The 26284-nt window shown below is 36.5% G+C and overlaps 1 protein-coding gene across 9 annotated transcripts in view; it reads left to right on the top strand.

The window, feature by feature from the left end:
• Abl (tyrosine-protein kinase Abl) overlaps nt 1-26284 on the top strand; it is a 520947-nt gene that overhangs the window by 478315 nt on the left and 16348 nt on the right. For all 9 annotated transcript variants that reach the window (XM_067136890.2, XM_067136892.2, XM_067136891.2 and 6 more), the window contains one exon: nt 18767-19002. In XM_067136890.2, coding sequence (XP_066992991.2) covers nt 18767-19002 — 236 coding nt within the window. The remainder of the gene's footprint in view (nt 1-18766; nt 19003-26284) is intronic.

Raw genomic sequence — 26284 nt, forward strand, 5'->3', positions numbered from 1 at the left:
AGCCAATTCTTGATATCAACTAGATTGCAAAGGAAGACAGAGCATTATAATTGTATGGCATTTAGTTTGTTGTATTTAGAGTTTGCTTTCCATTAGTTTCCAGACTTATATTTATTTTAATCAGTAATTTTCTATACCACTGGATGATAAGCCTCCTGTTCTACAACAGCATGTATTACATTATGTTTATCTTTAAATTATAATGTTTTATGTTTAATATTTTCTATCTCTAGGTAGTAGTGGTAGCTTATACATTTTGTGAGTTATCTCTTATTGTCCAGAAAGTAAATGATAAGTCTGTTAGTTCACTTCCTGAATTTTATACTGCATTTCTTTCTACTTGACAAAAGTCTTACGTTTAAAAAAAAATCTTTAGAACAGTTCATAAGATACTCTCATGGATAAATGTGATAGAACCAGAACCAAACTTTGTGTTGTTACGTTCGTAATGTCACCAGTATTGCACGTTATAAATTTCATATTAGAGCCCGTATTGTCGAAGTATCTACTTTTGAAAATTTAGATTTTATAATTCTACCTTTACAATACTGTAATTGTCTTTATTACAAAGACTACATTAAATTACATTAATTTACATTTATATCAGTTTTCAGACTGAAAGAGTATTTAGTCAGAAACTTGTGATGCATTACTTTTTGATTTTCCCTAGTACATAACAGGTTAAGTAAGCCAATTCTTGATTACATTAATTTAATATAGTCTTTGTAATAAAGACAATTACAGTATTGTAAAGGTGAAATTATGAAATCTAAATTTTCACATGTCACCAGTACCCAGTAACAATAAGGTTATGTTGAAATTTACTGTTTACTTCCAGAAAGTAACCCCAGGACTTAATTCATTAAGATAAATCATGCAACACTACATACCAAACTTTTTGATGGAAATTTGTATAATAGATTCTTAAGATTCTCACTATCATGTGGAAACAGTAGGCCTACCTTGTTTCACATCAGTTGTATGAAAGAAATTCAGTAGTATGCACATTGAATGTTAGTTTAGAGTTTTTGCTTTGTTTTGATGTGTATCTGCCGCATGTTATAACATGTATCTCATTAGAGATGATTATCTGGGAGATAGACAAGGCAGAATCTCCCATCCCAACTCTAAGCCCATCTCCGATGACTGTTCTTTGTATTAAAAAAATATTATCCATAATGTTAGATGAGGTCCATCCTGCATGCCTTCTCTCTCCCACTTACACAGAGAAAGAATATAAAGAGATATGTTAGTATAATCAGTCAACTTGATCATTTTGTTGATTGAATCAAGATACTGAAGGGACAATGCAAACTAAATTCATTACTATTTCCAGCATAATATTGTTCAAGTACAACTAATATTTTAAATCAGAGTTATCATTTGTCTTTTTATATACCTTGATGAGCAGTTGATTTGGAGATACTGACTGTGCCAGATCTTGTACTGGCATAAAATAGCAGCTGAGTGCAGGATTGGTAAGAAATGAGATCCCAGCACATTTCATTGTGGCCACATTATCAATATCCAGACACATGGCCCAATCCATCTCCGAAGTCATGCAAGCACTGGGCTTTCCATAGAACACCTTGTCAGGATTGTGGCATGAGTACTAGGATTGGGGAAAAATCACAGCCTCCATGGTCAGCTGCCGTGGTGTTCAGCACATTGACGACAGGGTTCCCCATCGGCTGGTTCGGTTGGTATTAGCGAATAGATGGGCCATGGTGGAGCTGATCACTTGCAAATTCATTACTGGACAACAACAAAATGTGCAGAACCATCTCCTCACAACAGGGTTCAGAAGCCACCATCCCACAAGGGTATCTCTGCTGACAGTGTGTCCCAAGGCACAAAGACCGACGTGAACAAAGGAACTCTCGAAGCATAGAGAAAAGTTGGACAGTTGAGTCAGGGTACCAGTTGATAGATGCAAATCGCAGGCTGTGAGTGCATCGCCAAGCACATGTGCCAATGAATCCCTCTTGCCACCAGGGTACGGTTTAGGCTGGTGATGGTGGTGCCCTCGGGTGAAGAGTGTTCTAATGGCATGAAATGGAACCCCTGGTACATCCGCCAATGTTTCTCCCCTGGAAACAATACAGGAATCTGCTGTCAGATCATGTCCACCCAATGGTTTGCATCTAGCACCCTGCAGGAGAACAGGTTTGATCTTGGCTCAGGATGGTGGTATTTGAAGGGGCTCAAAAATGACAGCCTCGTGCAGTGGATTTTCTAGCATGTACAGTACGCGGAACTTTTAGTGATACTTCAGCTCACTGGTGCTGAATCGGTAGAGCTCGGTTATCTTCAAGATTCGTATTGGCAGCCTCTGACACAAAAAATATGAAAGCAATATGCATCGCCGTGAGACATCTGGCGGTATAATTGCAACACTTTAAATACTGTTGTTATGTACACAGCAAACTCAAAATATAGATTAAGGTTGAACATGAGTGAAGAAAATCAAGATATATCACAGGAAGAACCTAGAACTCCTACACAGAAAGAACGGTTTAGAAAATTCACGTTGATCGATCATACTATTGATTCATTTCAGATTTGTCTGGCTCCATGGCTAAATGGTTAGCGTGCTGGCCTTTGGTCTAGAGGGTTCCAGGTTCGATTCCTGGCCGGATCAGAGATTTTAACCTTAAATGGTTAATTCCCTTGGCCTGGGGACTGGGTGTTCGTGCTGTCCCCAACATCCCTGCAACTCACACACCACACATAACACCATCCTGCACCACAACAACACTCAGTTACCTACACATGGCAGATGCCACCCATTCTCACCGGAGGGTCTGCCTTACAAGGGCTGCACTTGGCTAGAAATAGCCACACAAAATTATTATTAATTCAGATATCATTTCCATTCAGTTGGCAGTATTAGCCTTTTTAATTCACATCAGAATGTTGATCAGCAGAGTAGGAGAGATGGTGGTATAAAATTTATGATCTCAGAGAGATGGTGGTATAAAATTTATGATCTCTAGGTTTTGTGCCAAAAGCCAGATTCAATTCTGAACCTCTCCACAGTGCATATGAAGTAAGGGGAAATAGCTCCCTCCTTGCTCCTCACCTCTGTAAATCGAAGCATCACTAAAAGTTTCGTGGACTGTAAAAGAACTGCAAGACAAATTATCATCATCTACAGGAGACCTGTGCTAACAGCAAGACATTGCACTGGCCCATTGGTCCCAAATTGTGGATGATTAATTTTCAAGTGATAAAGTATTAATCCAAAGAATCTTCAGGTTTTATAGTGTAATTTTGCAAAGTTTGGCAGTAATGTCTGTATGAGACTCCTTGTTGCCATGAAGTTATTTGATTGAGAATTTTTATTAACTTTGGTGGTCTTAGCAGATTTTTTATAATATTATGAATATGATGTATCAGTGTTGGTAGCCTGGAGGTCATGATTGTTAAAACATCAAGTATATATGGTTTGACACCATGTTTAGCCTTTTTAATTCACATCAGAATGTTGATCAGCAGAGTAGGAGAGATGGTGGTATAAAATTTATGATCTCTAGGTTTTGTGCCAAAAGCCAGATTTAATTCTGAACCTCTCCACAGTGCATATGAAGTAAGGGGAAATGGCGCTGTTGATGGTATATTCATCCATGAGATGAGGATGTTAAAGCCCTGAGCATACCTCGTGGTGCTATTCAACAGGAGTAGGCAAAGTTATGACACCTGGTTTCATCCCTATATCATCCTCATCATAACCATCTCACACCCACACACATATGTCAAAACATAGAGACCTGCACCAGGCAAACCAAACATGTCCTCGGACACCCGGTACTAAAAGCCATGCACTTATTTTAAATAAGTATCAGTGTTGGTGAAAGTTTATAGTTTGTGTATTGAATCCATTTGAGACATCAATCAGGCAATCAATGAATTTCATAATTTGGTCTGTACTGACTTTTGAATAACATACTAATTTATTCCTTTAATGGAATATATTTTTCCACCTTTCAATACTTACAATTCTTCGGCAGATATTTCCTTAAATAATTTGGAGAACACCAAAATTTTTAACTTTAAGATCTTAAAATCCAGTAATACATTTTGAACAGTATCAGGATCCTGATCTAACTTTGAGGTGTTATGGTGGCTGATGATGCCTGTAAAACAGGTAAAACATGTGCCTTTCAAACTATTGTAACAAGTATTAAATCCTAATTATAAAGATTTTTATGTATTGAATAGGTGGTTGATCAAATAAATAATTTGTGATTTTAAGAAGTACATTGAATTTCAATATGGACTTATAATGATTACTTTCGTTTTCTTTGTGTTTATTTTTAGCCTGAACTTCTCTAACGTGTTGTTTCGTATACTGAGCATCCTAGTCATTTTGTGCTCTGAATCGGCTATTAATGCAATAAAATCTGCAAAGCGAATACTATGAATTTGTGTACCATTAAAATTTATCCCTTTGGTTTTTTTCTTTTACTGTTCTAATAGCGAATTCTATGAAGATATTAAACAGATAAGGTGGTAAAGGACAGCCTTGCCGCACTCCTCTTCTTATCCATGCTTCTCTTGTCGTTCCATTGATGTTTATTTCTGTGCTTTGGGTTCTATACAGGTTAAAAAGCAAACATCTGTCCTTCCAATCAAGACCAAACATTCTCAGAGATTGAAATAATAACTTCCATTATTCAAATATGAGAAATATGTGTTATTTAAACAGTGATGATGTTGATTTTTAAATTATCATTTAAACATGTGATGATCTAAGGAAAATTTTTAAACATCAAATAGTGATTGAAAATAAGATGTTAGCTCATGTCAAAATTGAAAATGAACAATTTTAATCAGTGCTGATTTAAATGAAATCAATGGATGATATTAACTCTTATTTTCTGAAATATGGAACAAATATTTTAATTATTTTTTCTTTCCTAGGCAGTATGTTAAGTTAATAAACTTGTTGATTTAGATTTTACATGTGTGATTAATTAATTTGTAGGCTGATACTGTAGGATAGTTTAGTGTTAAGTTGAGTTTTTGCAATCTATGACATTAAATCATTGAGGAGAGTGCGAAAGGATGAAGACGTTCATCTGGCATTGAATAGCGAGTTATTGCAGTTGTACTTCTCTTCTGAATTCACGTAAAACTGGACTATATGCAAGAAAATTTATCATGTGAGATAATAGAGCAGTTGGGGAATTTTTATTTACATCATTGTTGGACGCAGGAAGGGTGCAATACTATTGACTTACATCAAGAAAGAGGTTATCATTAACACCTAAGAACTCCCTAGATTTCTACAGATGTTGTTTTAGTTTGGCAAATTTTTACATTGCCGGGCACGTGGTGAATTTTGTTCACCATTCATTTTTCTTAGTCTTAGCAACTGGTTAACAAGTACTAACTCTTACACGACTTACTCCTTATGTGCTTTATAATCCTTAGACATAATAATTACAACACAAATTACAAGTGACAGTGCATACATATAATAATAAAAGGTAAAAATGTTCATGGGCAGAAGACTGAAAATAAAATTGAAACAGATGAATACTTAACTCATGAAAACTTAAAACGAAACACTTTTAACAATCTTCATTAATCATTATCATCATTCTCACAGCTTACACATGTAATGGATCTTCTATAGTGTGCTTTACACATGAAGTTATGACACTGATTACACTTCATTGTGGTGCCTTGATTTTGTTTCCACTCACAGTGAATGCATCGTCCTCTCTTCAATGGCAATTAGTTTCTTCTAATGTTTCTTCCTGATGGTATGGGGATAACAGTGCTCAGATATCCAGAGACAGTGTTGCTATCTTAGCTCGTTCAACCAACCACTTATTCATGAGTTGAAACGAAAGATTTTTCAATTCTAGAGGTAGCCCTTGAAAAGCTAGTGGTGCACGTTATTGTTTCGTCTTTCCCAAAGAAAAACTCCCTAGTTCGTCGTGTTCATCGCTACCAACTACGCCTACATCACCTTGTTCACTCTTAGTGTCATGATCAATGTCTGAATAATTTACTACTTCATCTTCACCATCAGAAAAATCACAAACTTAAGCTCCCTCAGATCCTTCCTCCTCATCAGATAATTCCTGTAACAGCGTTTGTATGTCTTCATCCTTCACAAACTTTGCCCTACAATAAAAATATATAGTTACTTTTGTTTCCTCTGTAGTCTACATTTTAAAATAATGAAATTCCAAGAACGTTTAAGGTACAATTTTACTTACATTTCCGGGCGCGTGGTGAAGTAAGTTCACCAAATGACGGCACGTCCGAGTCAAGGTCGAATAGCGTGACAAGTACAATTTCCTGGACAGATACCGCTACACTGAGAGTATCGATAAGACTTCACCGGAAGGTACTAGCAGCACAACGGCTGTAGCTCTTAGGAACTAAAAACTACAGATGAAATACGCAGGTTGGTTAACGAAATTCACCAGCACGCCCGGTTTAGGGTTAATAAGATTTACACAACAAAAAATGTGTGTACAACACATTCTAGTCTATCACCATTGTCATTAATGAAAGCAAAAACAATAATAATAATAATAATTCAAATTTGAAATATTACTCTTTTAAGTTTTTGATGATTCAGTTCTGTAACTTGTAAACAATAAGTTTTTAGGTACATTTCATTTATACAGTATACAGTGAAACCTCGTTATCCCGAATCGCCTTGGGAACTAAATTTTATTTGAAGTTATTGAAACTTCGAGATATAGAGAATACCGTTTTTGAGCATCATATGTGTCTACCGGCTTATACTGAATACATTATTTTTAACAGTATTTAAAAAATATACAAACTCTATTTTACTGCATCACTTTTATTATAACCTTTATTATAGTAACTTTTTAGAAGACAGGATACAGTACATACAATAGTGAAACAAGAAATATACCTCCGTTAACACCTTTGGAAAAAAAATCTGTTAGTCTCTTCTGTTACTGTTAACATTTCCTCCCTTCACGTTGAAACTTCTCGTCAATACCACACAGCCGAGATTTGTAAATGGAGCTTGTCATCCGCGACTTTGGGGATTGCTTTCGTATGTGACCGGTAATTAATTCACACCCGAGAAACAGCGAGGCATCACCGATTTTCCAATCACTAGAAGTTTTAGTTTCTCGGTTCTTGTCATATTGGCTCCCAGCATCACTGTGACCCTTTCTTTACTTGTTGACTGTTCCTCACAAACCACAAATGGCGTATTGCACAGTTAATGTTGCACAAAATTCAGGTTAGAGTATTTTTTGCTCAGAGGAGGAAATGTTTGCTTCGAGAAATCGAATAAATACTGTACACGTGAAGAATAGGACAGACGGCCAGGAATCTCAGTTACTTCGAGATACGGAAAATTTGAATAATGGAGGTTCGATATATTGAGGTTTGACTATTTTATTTGACTAATTTAAGTATGATATGGATAGTTTAGTTGTCAAGGATTTTTTCGAATTTATGTATTCAAAATGACGACTTGTAATAGCATGATTTTTACATTTTCAGAAAGTTTCCGAATGTGTACTACTGTGTGTGCATATTTCAAGTAAACTTAATGTATTTTTAACTGAGGAAGGTCACAGATGTCCAAAACATGTTTTTTTGCTTTGCGTGACTTATTTCTTAATTTGTATTGTAGAGTATTGAAAGGTGGAAAAATATTATTATCCCATTAAAATAAATAATTTTGTTATATCAGTCCGGATCTTTCTGGGTGAAGAATAAGGGCAAAAGTTTGGCGAGGATTAATTATAAATTAAATGAATAAAGTTGGGATATAAAAATAAAACAATCAGTTTATTCATAAAAATAATGTCCCTAGCCTTAACATGATTGTTGATGGGAATGATAATTGAAAATGAAAAACAAATATCATAAGATTGTTATCAAATAACAAGCATTTTTCCTAACCATGGTCATTTTAAAATCAAGAGATTTATTAAAGAAATAATAAATCATCCATCCTCCAATGAGGGTTACCTTTCAGATCCAGAATACAATCTGGTTACAATTTGAATAGAATTTTAAAAAATCAATAAGTGGAATTTAATATTTGTTAATGCTGTTAGTCTTCCTTTTTTTTTGTGGTGGTGGTGGTGGTGGTGGTGGTGGCGGGGGGATGTTAATCACGTTTGCAGGTATATATGGAAATGAATGCTTTGTAGAGAGTCCCTCAGAATCTGTATTACTATTTTTTTTTTTTTATTTCACAGAATGGATATTTCAAATTTTGTAGTAAGATCGATTTCTGACTAGGGAGGGTGCCTCTTGCTCCGAATAGCAGGCCTCTGACAATCCACCGATTGATAGGTATTTTGTACTTTACTGACAGGTAAGGCAAGCATTGTACATAAATAGCTTGTTTTTCTAGGTCCACATCCTGAGTCTGATTAGAGTCTCTTTCAAAGCAAGTAGTGGGATTTTTTTTTCCTTTAAGTCGCACCGACACAGATATGTCTTTTGGCGACGATGGGACAGGAAAAGCCTAGGAGTGGGAAGGAAGCGGCCGTGGCCTTAATAAAGGTACAGCCCCAGTATTTGCCTGGTGTGAAAATGGGAAACCACGGAAAACCATTTTCAGGGCTGCCGACAGTGGGGTTCGAACCTACTATCTCCCGAATACTGGATACCAATAGTGGGATCTAGGACCATTGTTTTACTCTATTTTCTGCTCATGGCTATGATGTCAGCCCTCTGATTAGGGTCATTGGTAGAGATTCAGTGAACCTCCTTGTGCACTTCTTATCCGCGCTGTCTCAGGGCTTGAGCAATCGACGTTCTTACACACTAGTGGCGATGAATGCGCATTAGCTCGGTGCTCTGGTAGAATCCCAGCACATGTCCAGGGGTTTCTGTCTCATTGCAGCCATTTTGGTTGACTGACCTACTGGGAACCGATCTGACTACAATGAGGTTACACGACATCTTCACTGCGTTTATGTACTCAAAAAGGGACATAGGTGATTTATGAGTCATCCAGGAGTTTGCTTTCAGACAGTCTGAATATAAACAATACTCCCTTTCCCATATGTGGTAACTGGCACCTCAACTGAAAGGATTGATTTCTCATAATTTCACGTAGTTATCTTCCTTCAAGCTTTGGGGGATGACTTTCTTTATGTATGTCGAGTCTGTGTAGTGCCATATCTTGTTCTTTAGGTAACTTTATTTTATATTGTAGATGAACATCCTGAGTATGGAGTAAGCGATTACAAATATTATAATGCTAATATTCTAATTGTACTGGCTTCCCATTCTGTGCAAATTATTCCCATCCCTATGATCTTTCTGGCACTCTACAGCATGGAATTCAGGGTATCATCTGGCAGCATCATTATTTCTTTTACAAAACTTCTTATAATTTTGTCCAAAGTAAGGAGTTTGATAGTTTTGTCAGAGGGACACATTGTAGTGGAGGATAGTTTAAATCCAGCCATACAAACACGTAAATAATCTTTTGCTCTGGTTTTACAAGTTTTGTATTTACCAGATTAATTAAGTCACAAGTTACCGTACTTCTTACCTTACGTATAATGTAATTCATGAATTAAAGTTAATCACAGTCCAATCATAATCCTAGAATCATTTTACCATGTGATTTGAAAAGAAGTTTAAAGCTTTAATTCTGAATTTTAACTTTATCAGGTTCCAGTGTATTAAAAATATTAAGAATACTGTATTCACTTTTCACCTTGTCCACGCTGTTCAGTTTTAAACAACCTAATTCAAGGTTAGCTCCTAACATTTGTACTAGCTGATTGGAACCTAACCATGTACCACAAGTACTATGTACCATGGGAGTTACATTCACAAAATTTAATTTTCCCCAGTAAACATCATCATCATCATTTCCCCTTATCCAGCTCCTGCCAGGTCGTGGTATTTATGGCACTTCTCCATCTTCCTCTTTCCTTCCACCATTCCTCTTCCACGATCTTGTCCCTGTCTAAATTTCGTCATCTTATGCCGCTCTTCACTGATTCAATCCACTTTGTTCTAGGTCTTCCTCTTGCTCTCTTGATCTTGTACATTGCCTCCAGCATCTATCTTGGAATTCTATTCTCCTCCATCCACTTTACATGTCCAAACCAGTTAATTCTTTTCAACTCTCTCATTTAGCTGTCCTGTCCTAACTTCCTTCCTAACATCACCTTTTCTCACTCTGTCTTTCCTTGTCTTTCCTATCAAACTTCTTAGGAATTTCATCTCACTGGTTTGAATTCTACTCTCTTGCCTGGTCAAAGTCCAAGTTTCAGCTGCACAAGTCAGTATGGGTACATAGTACATTTTGTACATTACGTATTTACTTTTTCTTGGTATTTCTTTGCTCCAAACGAGTTTTCTTACACTTTGGTAGAATGTATTGCCTTGCTGTACCCTCCTGCTAATCTCCATGTCCACCCTAGCATTCTTCATTAATTCACTTCCTAGGTATTTAAATATTTAAAGCTGTCCACAATGTCTGGACTCTTGACTTCCAATTTTCACAGTGCCCTTTCCTTGCCATTCCCCTCTCAACATCACTGTAGTCTTGCTTTTCTCTGTACTGATTTTCATGCCATACTTCTCAGTTTTTTCGTTCAGTACATCTAGTTGTTGTTGCACTTCTTTGCTGTTCCTTCCCCAGATCACATCATCATCTGCAAATAGCAGAATCTAAATCTTTTCTCCATATGCTTCCTTTGTTTCCTTTACAATTTCATCCATGACCATAATAAACAAAAGAGGTGACAGCACACTCCCCTGCCTTAGTCCAGTCTAAACCACTCTGTCTTTCCAACTGAGGTCAGTACTCTGCTAACACAGTTGTTGTGCATTACTTGTACCATTTCCATTTCTCTTCAAAGTTTCTTTTTAACCATGGCTTCCCAAACCTTCGCTCTGGGGGCACTATCATATGCCTTTTCTATATCTATGAAAGTCATGACCAGATCCTTTCCATATTCCCAGTTCTTTTCCATCAGCTATCTCATTCTAAAGATTGGGTCCACTGTAGATCTTCCCCTCTTGAAGCCATATTGTTCCTCCTTAACTCTCCTTCAATCTTTCTTCTCATTCTTCTTTCTAATATCCTTTCCGGTATTTTAACTACCGGCAATATAAGTGTCCCCTTTCTTAAACACTGGTATTATCCCTTTTTTCCAGTCTTCCGGTACACATTTGTGTTTCCACGTACACTTTAGTAGTTGGTAAAACCACTGCATACCAACAGGTCCAGCAGCTTTTATCATTTTCCACTGATTTCATCCATCTCCATTACTTTTCCCATCTTCATCTTTTGTACCGCTAACTCCACCTCCATTGCACGTTATTTTGAACAAGTTTTAACATATGATTTTAATTGGACTTCATGCTTCATATCATGTTCACACCGCACCATTTTAACATTGAAGATTGACAAGACGCTATCACGCCGCATCACAGTATACAAAGACTTTGCATTTACTTACCGTATTTTAATGTATCCTCGCCTTATTTTTAATGTTATGTATTTGTATTTGTGACTGAAGATATCCTATAAGAGGACGAAACATGTTTCATGAGTGTAATTTAATGTAGTCTTTGTAATAAAGACAATTACAGTATTGTAAAGGTGGAATTATAAAATCTAAATTTTTCACAAGTTAACTCCACCTCCAGCATTGTTATATCATCCTCTGTTGTTCTTCGCACACTGTATTGCTTCTATCTCCCCGGTACAGTTGTTCACATTCAATAGCTTATCAAAATACTCCTTCCATCTTCCTTTTTCACTACTACCATCTTACATCTCCATTTGCTGTTGAGAAACTTCCTTTTGCTTTCTTCTGTCTGATCTCAGTTCCATTCTCACCAGGCTTTCTTCTTTTCTTTCGCCACTGTCCTCACTTAGTCATTCCACCACGGTGTCTCTTTTTTCTTTCACTCTTATAGATGTCTTGCCACTAGCACTCTCCGCTGCACTAACAAATGTCTTTTCAAAATTAGCTCAGCTAGGCTTCTACATTTTCCACTTCACTGACTGGGATTTGTTGCTTCAATCTCTCCTGAAAATCTTCCTGTATTTTTTTGTCTTTCAATTTCCATACTTTTATTTTGCTTTTCCTTACCTCTTTCAGTTTTTCCATTTTTCCCAACCGTATTTTTGCCACCACAAATGTATGGTCCCCATCAAGTGCTTCTCCTGGTAAAGCTGTCACATCCATCAACTTCTTGTGATTTATCCTTTCCACCAAAAAGTAGTCCATTACTGATTTTGTTCTTCTGTCACCCCACCCATATCTCGTAATTTTCCTGCTGTTTTTCTTTTGTAACCATGTATTCCCCACTATAAGTCCACTAGTTCCTCTCCTTCACGAATCCTTTTCCCATGATATAGATGTTGATTCCCATAGGGAACCTAAAATATTTGTCCTGAATGAGTAAATTTATAATACCAATATAATGGTCCGTTATTGGACATTATAAATTTTCCAGCTAACTCATTCTTGGTTGCCTGCGTTTCACCCTCGTGTGCTAAGTTAGGCTCGTCAGTTGGGACTTAGCACACCACCCAAGACGCAAGGCTAGTGCATACCGTGGAGGCCACTGCATAGGCTATTTGAAGCCACCAGAAGTGCCAATGCACTATGAGAGCTATGTCTCATTTCCAAAATAGATGCCTGCCTGGCCATCAGATGATATAGATGTTGATTCCCATAGGACCCTGCTGGTGGCTTCAAATAGACTATGCAGTGGCCTCCACGGTATGCACTAGCCTTGCGTCTTGGGTGGTGTGCTAAGTCCCAACTGACGAGCCTAACTTAGCACACGAGGGAGAAACGCAGGCAACCAAGAATGAGTTAGCTGGAAAATTTATAATGTCCAATAATGGACCATTATATTGGTATTATCCTTTTCCCATATCCATATCCTTGTCTCTCGTTTCCGACCTGTGCATTGGGAAAAATTTAAAAACGAAAAGAGAGAAGAGAAAGCAAAATAAAAGTACAGAAATTGAAAGACAAAAATGTACAGGAAGACTTTCAGGAGAGATTTAAGCAACAAATCCCAGTTACTGAAATGATAAATGTAGAAGAGGAGTGGGCTGAGCTAATTTTAAAAAGACATTTGTTAGTGCAGCAGAGAGTGCTAGTGGCAAGACATCTACAAGAATGAAAGAAAAGAGCACCGTGGCGGAATGACTAAGTGAGGAAAGTGGTGAAAGAAAAGAAGACAGCCTGGTGAGAATGGAACCGAGATCAAACAGAAGAAAGCAAAAGGAAGTATCTCAACAGCAAATGGAGATGTAAGAAGGTGGTAGGAGAAGAAAAGAAGACGACTTGGGAAAAATTTACACAAAAAATGGAAGTTGATGTAAGTGGCGGTAAAAGGATGCCGTATAGACTTACAAGAAGTAAGAGGACAGAAAGAGTTAATGTAACCAACCTAAACGACCATACACACTTAGAAAATTCCCCCTCTTCGCTCTACTCACATAATATCTGGTCAACGCTTACTCATTAAATTAGCGTTTATCATAATAATAACATCTAGTAGATATTCTCTATTTCAGTTCCATGCTTTATTTATGTAAAATAATTAACTTGCATTCATCCATATTGCATAAAGGTACATTATAACATGAAGTAGGTTAATAACCTTCTCTCCCTGCTCCAGTGTTGAAAGAACGTTCCACAGCACTCCACTCGCTCTGCCCTATTTTCACCTCTTCTCTCCATGGTACAGTATACTAGATTTTAACTTCCAATAGGAGATGTCCACAATGCTCCACACGCTCCTCCCATGCTTCCCCTCCCCTCCCCATGAGCAGTGTGCTATACCCAAAACTTTCCACTTGCCTCTCCATGACCACAGTTTGAAATAGTGTTTGGTGGCAACGGATTTAGCATCGGCAGTCTAGATAAGTACAGAAGTTTTTTCATTATATCAATACTTGTAAATTTATTATTTGCCAATACTGGTTCATACTGTCACTAAACTCTGTCATTGTGCCATAGTTTACACAACGTAAACAATACTGCATTTACAGTATATGCGCATGTTTTAAGTGATTTGATAGAATCTGAGGATGTTCTTGTAGAACAAAACATTTCATTTGTTTTTATAATAGTGTGTGTTTTTACAGGTATGTTTATAGTGTTATAATTTAAATTGAAATTGTTGTGTGTTTGACACACTGGATAGTTTTTATGATACTTTTAACTAAGTCATCCATCACTGGAAAGTATGGCTTCATTCTTAAATATTCATAATGAATTCTATCTGATACCTTCTAGTGTCTCCAGGTCTCGTCACCATATACAGCCATTGTTTGTGCTGTTTGAACCAAGTACAGCAAGGACTAAATTATGATTGGTGCAGAATACAACCAGCCAACTTCCTGTCTTACTCCTTTGTCCCAGTCCAAATTCTCCTACTGTATTACCTTATCTTTCATGGGTTACCACTTCATTCCAGTCCCCTATCACAATTAGATTCTTGTCACCTTTTACATATTGTATTAAATCTTACATATGTATACTTTCAATTTCATCATCATCCACTGAACTATAGACATATAGACCTGCACTATTGTGGTGGGAATTGCTTTCGTGTCTATCTTGACAACAATAATCCTTTCACTATGCTGGTCATAGTTGCTTACCCCGCTGCCCTACTTTCCTATTCATTATTAAACCAACTCTGCATTTCCCCTGTTTGATTTTGTTTTGAAAATTCTGTAGTCTCCTTACCAAAAATCCTGCTCTTTCTGCCAACATACTTCACTTTTACCAATAACATCTAACTTTAGTCTATTCATCTCCCTTTTCGGATTCTCTAACCTACCACAACGATTCATAGCTCTATCATTACACGCTCTGGCGTGCGGAATGTCAGTATCCATCTTCCTGATGATTGCCCTCTCTCGTGTAGTCCTCATCTGGAGATCCGAATGGGGGACTATTTTACTTCTGGAATATTTTAACCAGGAGGAAGCCATCATCAGTACATCATTCATACAGAGAGAGCTGCATGTCCTCAGGAGTTAGTTATGGCTGTATTTTCCTGTTGCTTTCAGCTGTGTAGCAGTATCAATGCAGTAAGCCATGTTGAGTATTATTACAAGGCCATTTCAGTCAATCATCTAGACTGCCGCCTTTGCAACTTCCGAAAGCTGCTATCCCCCTTTTGGGGAACCATTCATTTGGCTGGCCTCTCGACAGATACCCATCCAATATGGTTGCAACTGCGGCCTGGCTATCTGCTGCATTGGGACATGCAAGCCTCTCCACCACAGGAAAGTCATATATAACAAATATGAAGTATTGAAGCTTCCACCTAATCATATTTATATATTATTGTTGTAAAGGACCGGTTTCGACCTTGTGAAGGTCATCTTCAGCTGACAATCATAACATACAATTAAAACATCACAGTAAGAATGTCACATGATATGGGTAAAAACATTGTCATTACAAATGTTCTAGTTTAAATAATCGTCTACATTAACTGATATAATAATAAAAATTAACATTACTATCTGTACATGAATGATGTATGTTAAAACGCATTTTTCTTAAATTATAAAGGTGTCACATAGTATGGATAAAAACGTTATCAATTTGCAAATGTTTTCCGTCTTATCTTCGTCTACGTTAATCAGTATGAGAGTTAAAACTTGGCAATAATATTATGTGCGCAGGTGATATATCTTGAATGTACAATATTCTTGGATTGTGAAGTGTCCACTGTTCCACATTAAAACTTATGACTAGATGAATAAAACATTTTGAAGTACAGGTTAATTCTTGCGGCGTGTTGTATATGCGACTACGCTATGATATATGATCAGCCGTGTTCGTCTACTGATGGAATAATAGTATGAGTTTCTTGAGGTAATATGAACACTTATGTTGAAATCAGGCAGTTGTCCGGTGATTAGTGCGGGACTTCGTCGATGTATACACAAAGCTTATAGTTTATGTTAAGACTGTATTGACCATAAAATTTGATAGAATACGCTATATAAATGTAGATAGGTTGTTGTTTTAGCGACGTGCTTCCCTTAGTTATTTGATTTTGTCAAATGTCAATATGTATTACTTGATTTCAACATATCTAAGAAAGACGTACTATTTACTTTCAACAACACCAACATATATCCTATCACGAACATTTTCAAGAAACGAAATCTAAAAATAGCCTACAGAACTACATATAACAACGCCAATATCCTACACAACTCCAAATCCATCAACAATAATAATAAATACAGTCACGTAGGAGTATATCGTATGAAGTGCAACAACTGTGAAGTCTGTTATATCGGATGTACTGGAAGGAACTTTCAGATACGTTACAATGAACATATCAACGCAATAAAACACAGTCATTTCTCAGCCATAGGCCAACACATTGAAGACTTTTAACACAAATTTTACAGACATTGAAAAAACGATATGCAAATTCTAAGCACTAACCCCATGAGCCCCTTACTCAATATAATGGAAGAATTCTATAGCAACCTGGATCAATACGCCAATCCAAACTTCAATTTAAATGAAATTACAGACAAAGTTAACATTCTTTACAATGCAGTCATCCCTTTCCTAAAAAAAATTACCTAAAAAGAATCAAAAAACAAGACCCAATACATATAAAAGAACCGCCAAAAGACGACACACCCCCCCGCTCCAGTCCTACTTCCTCAACAGCCGCTCCTTCTACCCCTCCAAACTTCCCCTCTGCAGCCACAAGCAGCATCTTCAGACAAACACGGAACAGTGCTCGACGTGCTGCCGAATAGCACACATCAAGTGTCAACATCTACAGTAAATACACGCACACCCATTCCAACTTCAAAACAAACTTGGCAGACGCAATATTTCTTACACTTTATTTCTAGTTATAGATACAAAATACGTGCTACAACACAAAGTGAAGAAAGAAGCTTTCACGCTAACCAAAAAACACAAGATATGTTGAAATCAAGTAATACATATTGACATTTGACAAAATCAAATAACTAAGGGTAGCACGTCGCTAAAACAACAACCTACCTACATTTATATAGCGTATTCTATCAAAATTTATGGTCAATTCAGTCTTAACATAAACTATAAGCTTTGTGTATACATCGACGAAGTCCCGCACTAAACACCGAACAACTGCCTGATTTCAACATAAGTGTTCATGTTACCTCAAGAAACTCATACTATTATTCCACCAGTAGACGAACACGACTGATCATATATCATAGCATAGTCGCATATACAACACGCCACAAGAATTAACCTGTACTTCAAAATGTTTTATTCATCTAGTCATAAGTTTTAATGTGGAACAGTGGACACTTCACAATCCAAGAATATTGTACATTCAACATATATCACCTGCGCACATAATATTATTGCGAAGTTTTAACTCTCATACTGATTAACGTAGACGAAGATAAGACGGAAAATTGATAACGTTTTATCCATACTATGTGACACCTTTATAATTTAAGAAAAATGCGTTTTAACACACATCATTCATGTACATATAAAAATGTTAAATTTTAATTATTATATCAGTTACTGTAGACGATTATTTAAACTAGAACATTTGTAATGACAATGTTTTTACCCATATCATGTGACATTCTTACTGTGATGTTTTAATTGTATGTTATGATTGTCAGCTGAAGATGACCTTCACAAGGTCGAAACCGGTCTTGTAGAACAATAATATATAAATATATTCATTGATTAGGGGGAAGCTTCAATACTTCATATTTGTGAATATAATCAATATGGAAATGAAACTTACAGATTATGATGCAAAGTCATATGGTTTGCAGGGAAGGACTATTTTCATATTCATAATTACACCAACTCCTGCATTTTTCCTGTTGTAATTTTGTAGTCACCTGAACAGAAAACTTGTTCTTCCTTCCAATTTACTCTACTTACACAAACTACATCTAACATCTATTCATTTCCCTCTTCAAATTCTCTAACCTCCCTCTGGGATCCAAACTTCTAACATTTAATGCTCTGACTTGCAAAATGGCAGTGTTTGTCTTTGTGATTATCCACCCCTCTCATGTAATCCCCACTTGGAAATGTGAATGGGAGGCTATTTTACCTCCAGAATATTTTTACCTGGTATTTATCATCTTTAATCCTAAATGGTTTCCTGTAACTGGGCAGTACTTGTTTTTGGTTTCTATTTTGTATTGAGCATCAGTTCCTCTATTACATAATTCACATCGCCAAGTAATTTCCTAGTTTATACCCCTTATATCATTTCCTGCACACCTTGTTTGCATCCATATGAGACACTTTTCACATAACATTAAAACATTTTTTTACAATATTTATACAAATTACAATGATTTTTAAATTTACAATTTACTGCTTCACATACATCTGATGCTACATTGGGAAGTTTGATTTACCAGAAATCAAGAGGAAGTACAACAGGACAGTCATCTTTTACAGGACAGGAAGAAAGTAAGTAGGTATTGACAGTGACCATCTTTAGTTGACTCTAATGTATTATCTCTAGGCATGTTACAGAACGGAATAGGGGCACTTTCCCAAATTTTGGCCCCAAAATAAGTACAAATAAAGGTTTGGTCCAGATATCATTTCTTAGAACTGTGTGAGAATGCAAACAGAAAATATTTAGGTGTGAGGATTACTTTGTTCCTAGTTAAGATTTCTAACAAATTTCATATTTGTTCATATTCATCTATCTTCATTTGTTTATCATCCAATCAAACATGTAAACATTATCATGATCTATGTTTCAGGTATTACTCGTGACTTGCAGAGTCTGACAGCTAGTAATAAAGGTGATAGTGAAAGTGACCTCCAGGATCAAACTCCAGATACGGATGACTCTGGTGCTCATTCCTATCCTGAGGTACTGACTAGCACATTCACAAGTTCCTTCAAGCGTGCTCCTATTATGGGCAACCGAGGCTTGGAACAGAGGGGGAAAAAATCTAGAACATGTCCTTCAAAAGATGCAGCATCCTCTCAAAAGGTATTCTATAGGCTTCTCAACTTACAAGTTACAAGAATATTACATTGTGCAGTTTGTGGTAAGATACTTAACCCCTTAAGCGGGGAGCTCGGTACACACCGGCTCACTACCAGGTGGGGAACGATTTCCCTGATTGAAGAAAATATTTAATTACTTGATTAAAAACAATCTTAGACTGCAATGAACTATTGAAGGGCCCTAAGAGAAATATTTACATGAATATAATGTATTTAATTGTAGGAAAATTCTATTATTTTAATTTTTCAATACTTTGTGCAAGAACGTACTAAGTGCTTTCACACTGTGATATCGAGGTTACTTATTCCTAATAGCAAAGCTCCGGTTTTCATTTATACAGTAACTTTTACCTGAATATTTTAGGCAGTTTACTAACAATCTCTGCCTGGAAATAAATGTTTCTGTATATATAAATTGCAGAAATATAAAGTTCACATGTACTTAAAAGATTTACAGTGGAATAAATTATAATACTCACAAAATTTTCTGATATGTTGGTTAGCGCTTTTGAGGGATCAAGTTTATATAGCCTACCTACAATTCATAAGTGACACACACGGACTATATTACACTACAATACAGGTAATATTTACAGTATTTACAGTCTTCACAGTGTTATGTCTTTTACAGCTGTTCATTATGATACACGCGGAAGCAGATCATGTTATATAACATGTCTCGGCGTCACATAATTTATATGGTTCCATTCTGAAACGTGATCGTTTTCTTGGTATGTAAACTTCCACCCTTTCCATAGCAACAGGTTCTTATCAATTGACACTTTGCCATCAGGGGTATATATAAGCTTCCGAAAATGTTGCTAACAGGCCGTCAAATACTGGATTTATCTTGTATATTTTGGGAGGAATTTGTCCATTATTCACCTCGTTGTCAGAGATATCAAAAAAGCTGTGGAGGAAAATCTAATTAATAATAATAATAATAATAATAATAATAATAATAATAATAATAATGTTATTGGATTTACGTCCCACTAACTACTTTTAGGGTTTTTGGAGACGCTGAGATGCCAGAATTTAGTCCCGCAGGAGTTCTTTTGTTTGCCAGTAAATCTACTGACAAGACGCCAACGTACTTGAGCATCTTCAAATACCATCGGTCTGAGCCAGAATCGAACCTACCAAGTTGGGGTCAGGAGGCCGGTCAGCACCTAAACCGTCTAGGCCACTCAGTCCGGCGAGAAAAAGTCTCTTCTGTGTCATCAGCTCATAGAAAATAGTTGTAGTGAATAAGCGAATGCGAGAAATATAGTGTCCCAATTTAAGTTTCTGTACAATCCCCTGCGGCAAGAAGCTGTATTTCGTCCTTATTTTTTCGAACCCGTTCTTGATCTCAACTCCTTCATTTCATCTTACTAAACTGGGATGTATGTGTGATTTTCTGCTGGGCATCTTTTGTCTGTTCAGCTATGTTTTGGCACATATCATCATAAACAAATAATTAAAATATTTCGCTCAGTTTTGTTCTCCGTAAAAGCTCTCCCTGTACATCACGATGGAATTTTGGATCAAAGTGGTACCTTCTTTGTACATTTTCAGTATAAGTCAATGAAGAACTTGCACTGGTTGAATTGTAATCAGTATTAGTGTCACCACTGTCACTGTCATAATCGCTACTTGATCTGGAATCGAACACATGCCGTCTCTTTTGCGACTGCTGAACACTCGCATCAACTGGGCCCAAAACCTGTACATTTGAGCCTGCAGTACTCATTCCAGGTATGCTACTGCCACTTACGAATTCCCCTTTGGCAGAACTTACTTGACTAATACCACCATTCTCCCCACTAAATTCCAACATTTCGTTTATCATGACCCGTAAATTGTCTTCCTCTAACGGTGGGGGCCGGTAATTCCTTTTAGACATTTTAGTACTACATAACAAAAGTTATAGAGAATACAATTTCTGACCATTTATGTTTTATTCAATTTTACCGTACTGACTATGATAAGAGTGGTGAGAGTGGTATTTCAGAGTCGGAAGAAAACTAAATGTGAAGGCCTACAATATTGATCAACAATACATTGATCATTGTTTGTTGTGGTGTTCTTTGTCTCTTATGCTACTGCTCAACTCCAATAGATGGGATTACTGCTGCGTACCGAGTATAACAGCCTGACTGAATATTGGCGGGAAATAGCTGGGCAGTTAGAAAACTTTCTTCTTTAGCATGTCATTCCTCTGGTTCATACATTTTCTGATACCGTACTGCTGGTACGTAACTCACTGGTTCATCATAGTGTTCCAGCTATTTGATCCCTACTCGGACACGCTGTTGTGAATGAGTAGTGTACACTCTTAACCCCTTCAGTGGCAGGTTTTGGCAGACCTCCTGTGCCAGAAAGGTGAGGTTTTTGTGAGGAAATTATTTATTTTTAGGAAGCAAGGAATGAGTAACAACTATTAAGGGAACACTTCATATATTATTCAAGGTTAATAAAATCTTACTTTACACTCTGTTTACACTTTTTTATAGCAGACGTGTGATATGGTTTCATAAAATATTGGTGTTTTGAGAATACTGTCCTATGAACAATACGTTTTTACTTCAGGCTTTTGTATTATTCCCATCAACAACACTAACGCAATAAATTTCTAAATTTCGTAAGAGTTTTAATCAAAACTCTGCCCTTGCATGCAGAGATTTATTTACAACTTCATCCCTTATACGTTATAACCAGTTCAAAACAGTCAATCACACTCACCTCTCGTAATAATCCAACCCTCACACCAGGATTTCCCGTAAATGGAATTATATTAGGTCTCACACTATCCCCAGGCTTAGTCTTTTACCACATGAATGTATATTCAACATCTACCATCACTTTAGCTTCTGACGTAATATCTTCTTCACTTTCCCTAAAATTACTAAATAGGTCATCATCTGAAGAATCAATAGAATTATTATCACTACTATCAGAAATACTAATGTCGCTTACAGATTCATCTTTGATGAAGTTCCTTATTTTGTCTTCAGACAAACTTCTCTACCATTTCGCACTCACCATTTCTGTTTACCTCATTGGCTGGCCAGAGATTGTGTATGTAAAGTAGAGAAGATAAGGCATATTTTAGACCAGATGCTTCATAAATACAGCTGGAAATCCTTTCGCCATCTGTTGAGAATGCTGGAAAACATTTTCCAAAGAGATTACAGTTCCCGCGAAATTATTGGGCGATTGCGAAATGAACACTGCAGCTAAACGAGAATTTCTCGGGTGGTGACGTTATGGGCAGGCGTGCGATACCCGAGAATTTCTCGGGCGTGCCACTGAAGAGGTTAAGGCAGAGGCTCATGTAGTAGTAGTAGTAGTAGTAGTAGTAGTAGTAGTAGTATGACCTGGTCTAGAATTACAATTTAGGAATATTGCAAATTATAGCACCACAATTCACTAAATAACTCAAAATTCAACCCTGAAAAGATCCGTTTCTTTAAAAGAGCTTCTTCCTCCTCACTTTTATTAAATTCTACATTCATTTTATTCAAAATTAGCAGTGAAGAGGGAGTATCTCCTCTGGCTTGGAGGAAAAAATGCCTCCATGTCAGATAGATTTTTCCGCCGCCAGTGTAGTGAATTGAGATTTTCCACTATTCGACCCCCTCCCGGCCTGAAAAAAGACTAAAAGTGTTCACAGATCACGGCTGTCTGTGGCCTGGTCATTCCAGCTCTGGAACTTTGCACTGTTAGATTGGCAGCGTAGTACTGTTCAATAAAAGTGAGAAAATGTGTGGTTTTTTCATTCGATCGAGTATTTCATGTGAAATCATTGCTTTTACTCTCGCCATTCCTACTGACGTCATTGTAATGACCTATGTTCGTTCCAGTTGGGAAAACCACTAAGTCAGTCTTTCTGAGGATGTAAAAAGGCAGCTGAAGAGTGTGTGTGTGCCATTAAAATGCAATTCCCCAACTTGATTGTGACTGATGGTAAGCAAGCGGGCCTACCATTACAATGAAAATTCCCTAGTGCAGTCTTCATATGTGAAAAGACGTTCGGTGATTTCTCCGTCACGTTTCCAGGTCAATGGTAAAAGCTATGCAATTTAACACAGTCTTGCTCACAACGTGTACTCTACCTAACCTACAATTCTGTATACAATGTAGAATTCCGTAGCGAAGCACGGATACATCAGCTAGTAATGAATGAAGTAATACAGTATAATGCCTCCAAGGTAAAATATCAAACATTAAAAACCATTAAATTATTATTATTATTATTATTATTATTATTATTATTATTATTATTATTATTATTATTATTATTATTATTATTATTATTATTATTATTATTATTATTATTATAACTAGTGAACCTGTGCTGCTTCGCAACGTTCATTATAAATAAGTCAGATAACTCATCTTGATATCTCTCTCGCCGTCATATTGTTTTGCCTGCCCTTTTCAATAGTTTTATCAACATTTAATACCGGTACACAATAACTGATTCATTCGTAATTCAGTTTATAACCCTTCTTTCCATACAATTATCTCTGTGCTTCGACCATTCAGCCGTATCTGGATCTTAACATTTTCAAGCAATCTTGTCCGAGATAATGCAACATACAATTGGCTGAGGCTGAATACTAGTTCGGGTAAGTCGAGTACCCACCTTTTTCAAGTGTTTGTCCCAGTGCTTTATTAATGGTCATACAGAAGGCTAGTCGACTTGGTACCTTCCCGTCTGTACGTACGTAGACTGTTCTCTCTTAGCAGCATTTAAGTTATTAGGAACATTCTGCCATCTGTTAACTATATTCAGAATCAGGGGAAGGTCAGAGAATCAAAACGTATCTAGCAGAGAAAAGTATTCGTCCATCATCAGAGGAAGTGTATACACTCTGGCGTGACAGGTAGTAATCAAACATGGTTGCATACAATATTCTTCCATCAAATATTAGTCGCTTAGCAACCTGCTTAGTACAGAATGTATTGCGGGTTTGAGTAACCTTTCACCTGCAATTATTGGAGTGAGAATTTAATGATTTGATCTTGAAAATAAATATATTTCAATTGACGTTTCAAGAAATGCAAGATTTTTCCTCTACTATTGAGACGATTTGGAAGGTTTTGGTACAAACCACACCTTTTAACTCCCTCTGGTTTAAGAGCTTGAGTTTTGCAAAACATAGACGTTAGCGTTTTATATTGTGACCTTGCCCGTATTTCTGATTCAGGATTCAAGTTGTTTATGTTATGCATCGGCTGGTGTCATGTGGAGATGCAAGGAACTCCACTCAAGCGACGTACAAGTTCGACAAGTCTGGTCACAGTGCAAGAGACTTTCCTCCTTTTTTCCGTATTGAAAGTCTGTTAAAAGGAGAACAATAAAATTTTGATTTCCACCTATTCAATACATTAAAAGCAATTGTAAAATTAGGATCTCATCCTTATTTTATTGCTTAATTGTTAAAACATAGGACATGTTTTGTTCATATTTTGAACATCTTCAACTATAAATATTCGTACAAGATTAAATTGGTAACATTATTCTAGTACTTACACTTATGGTTTGCCGTTAACGAACTTATCCATAATAAACTTTAAAAACCTCTTAAATATAAAGCCTTTATATATAACATCGTCTTATTGGACTTAATATGACTATTTGTTGAGTTTGAAACTTTAAAACCTATCAGTTGCCAAATTAGGAAAAGATATTAGCTTCTTGAAACAATGCACTATACACAATTTAACACCTAACTTTCTGAAAGGAACCATCAAAAAACACCGTTCCGCACCACATTCCGTCAGAACCCAACAAAAAAACGAACAAAATTTGGTTGAAACCGAACTTTGCCTTTTATATAAGAAAAAAAATCGTTTTTAAATAATAAAAGTTAAAGCCAATCTGCTTCCTAGCATCCAATGGAATTTATTTCTAAACCAGATTAATACTGTAATAAACTTTTTGACATACTCTCACAAAAACAGCTTTCTTTAGAGAAGAAATTAACTGCATTAAAAATGAACAGAACTGCATCAAAATATCAACCCAGAGAGACCAGTTTACAAAGAAACTTAATCAAGAATTTCCATCCTCCTGTAGTCAATCTGTTTAATGTAATTTTAACCAAGGAAAAAGCCACCATTTTAGTGAAAGGCCCAAAGCATAATTGGCCCAATATGAATAAAATAAACACAGCCACTAATTTGATTATTGAGTCGGAAGCTACAGGGACACATATACAACATGAGGAGCACAAATAGAATGATAAGCAGCCAACAAACAGCTGAGTGCACTAGTGTAAATGCAGGCAGGAGTAGGAGGGATATGTCAATAGACTTATATAAACTTGGATGAAATTACCACTTGCATATCACCAAAGCTTGACTGTCACCATTTGACTGGGTCCCTGCTTACGTCTGTAGGATTGCCCTCCACTGGTTAAGACCACAATCAATTTGTGAATTCGATAAATTTTGACGTTAAATATTTAAAGTAGGATAAAATTCATAACTTATAATCAACAGCATGCATCAGTTTTGTCATTTTATGGACGAAAAGAATAATATTCACGCCTAAACTCAGCTGTTTTGAGAGTGTATTAACACTTTGAAGACGATGTCACCCCATGTGGGGTGACGGACCCTTATACAAAATATAGTATGTCACCCCTCATGGGGTGACACGGTAGTGTGTCCAGGCCTCTCAACTTCAGGCTGCTGCACAAAACTAGCGCTACCATTCGCTGTTGTATTGCCTATCAGGCCTATCAATCCCTAATAATTTCAATTATTGTCATCCCATTTCAATACGGATCATGAAATTTCTAAATATCAATGAAACCCATATATTGATAATTCGGCTTGTAATTTCTTCTCTAAGTTCCAAAACCCCATATTGAAGTGAGAACCATACTCTTCATTCTTTCGACATAGTAAATATGTATCCAAGCATACTTCCAACTAAACTCTCCTCCATTATTGAAAATAACTTAAACGGAGTTCTCTTTAGCAAATTAGAAATACAAGATTACATTTCTCTTCTGAAACTGGTCATTAATAATTTCTTTATGTTTGATAAAACCATCTATCAACAAAATGGACTGGCCATAGGATCACCCACTTCGGGAATTCTAGCGGACATTTACTTAGACTTTCTGGAATATCTATATATATAAAATAAGAGTTTTGTCTGTACATTGCTCAGAATTTGAAAAGAATGATATATTTGTATCAGTCATGTTCACAGTAACAAGAAAATGCATTTTTTACTTTTCCGTAATGTCTGTCTGTCTGTA

The sequence above is a fragment of the Anabrus simplex genome, chromosome 1 (genome assembly GCF_040414725.1).
Source record: "Anabrus simplex isolate iqAnaSimp1 chromosome 1, ASM4041472v1, whole genome shotgun sequence".
Taxonomy (NCBI): Eukaryota; Metazoa; Arthropoda; class Insecta; order Orthoptera; family Tettigoniidae; genus Anabrus; species Anabrus simplex.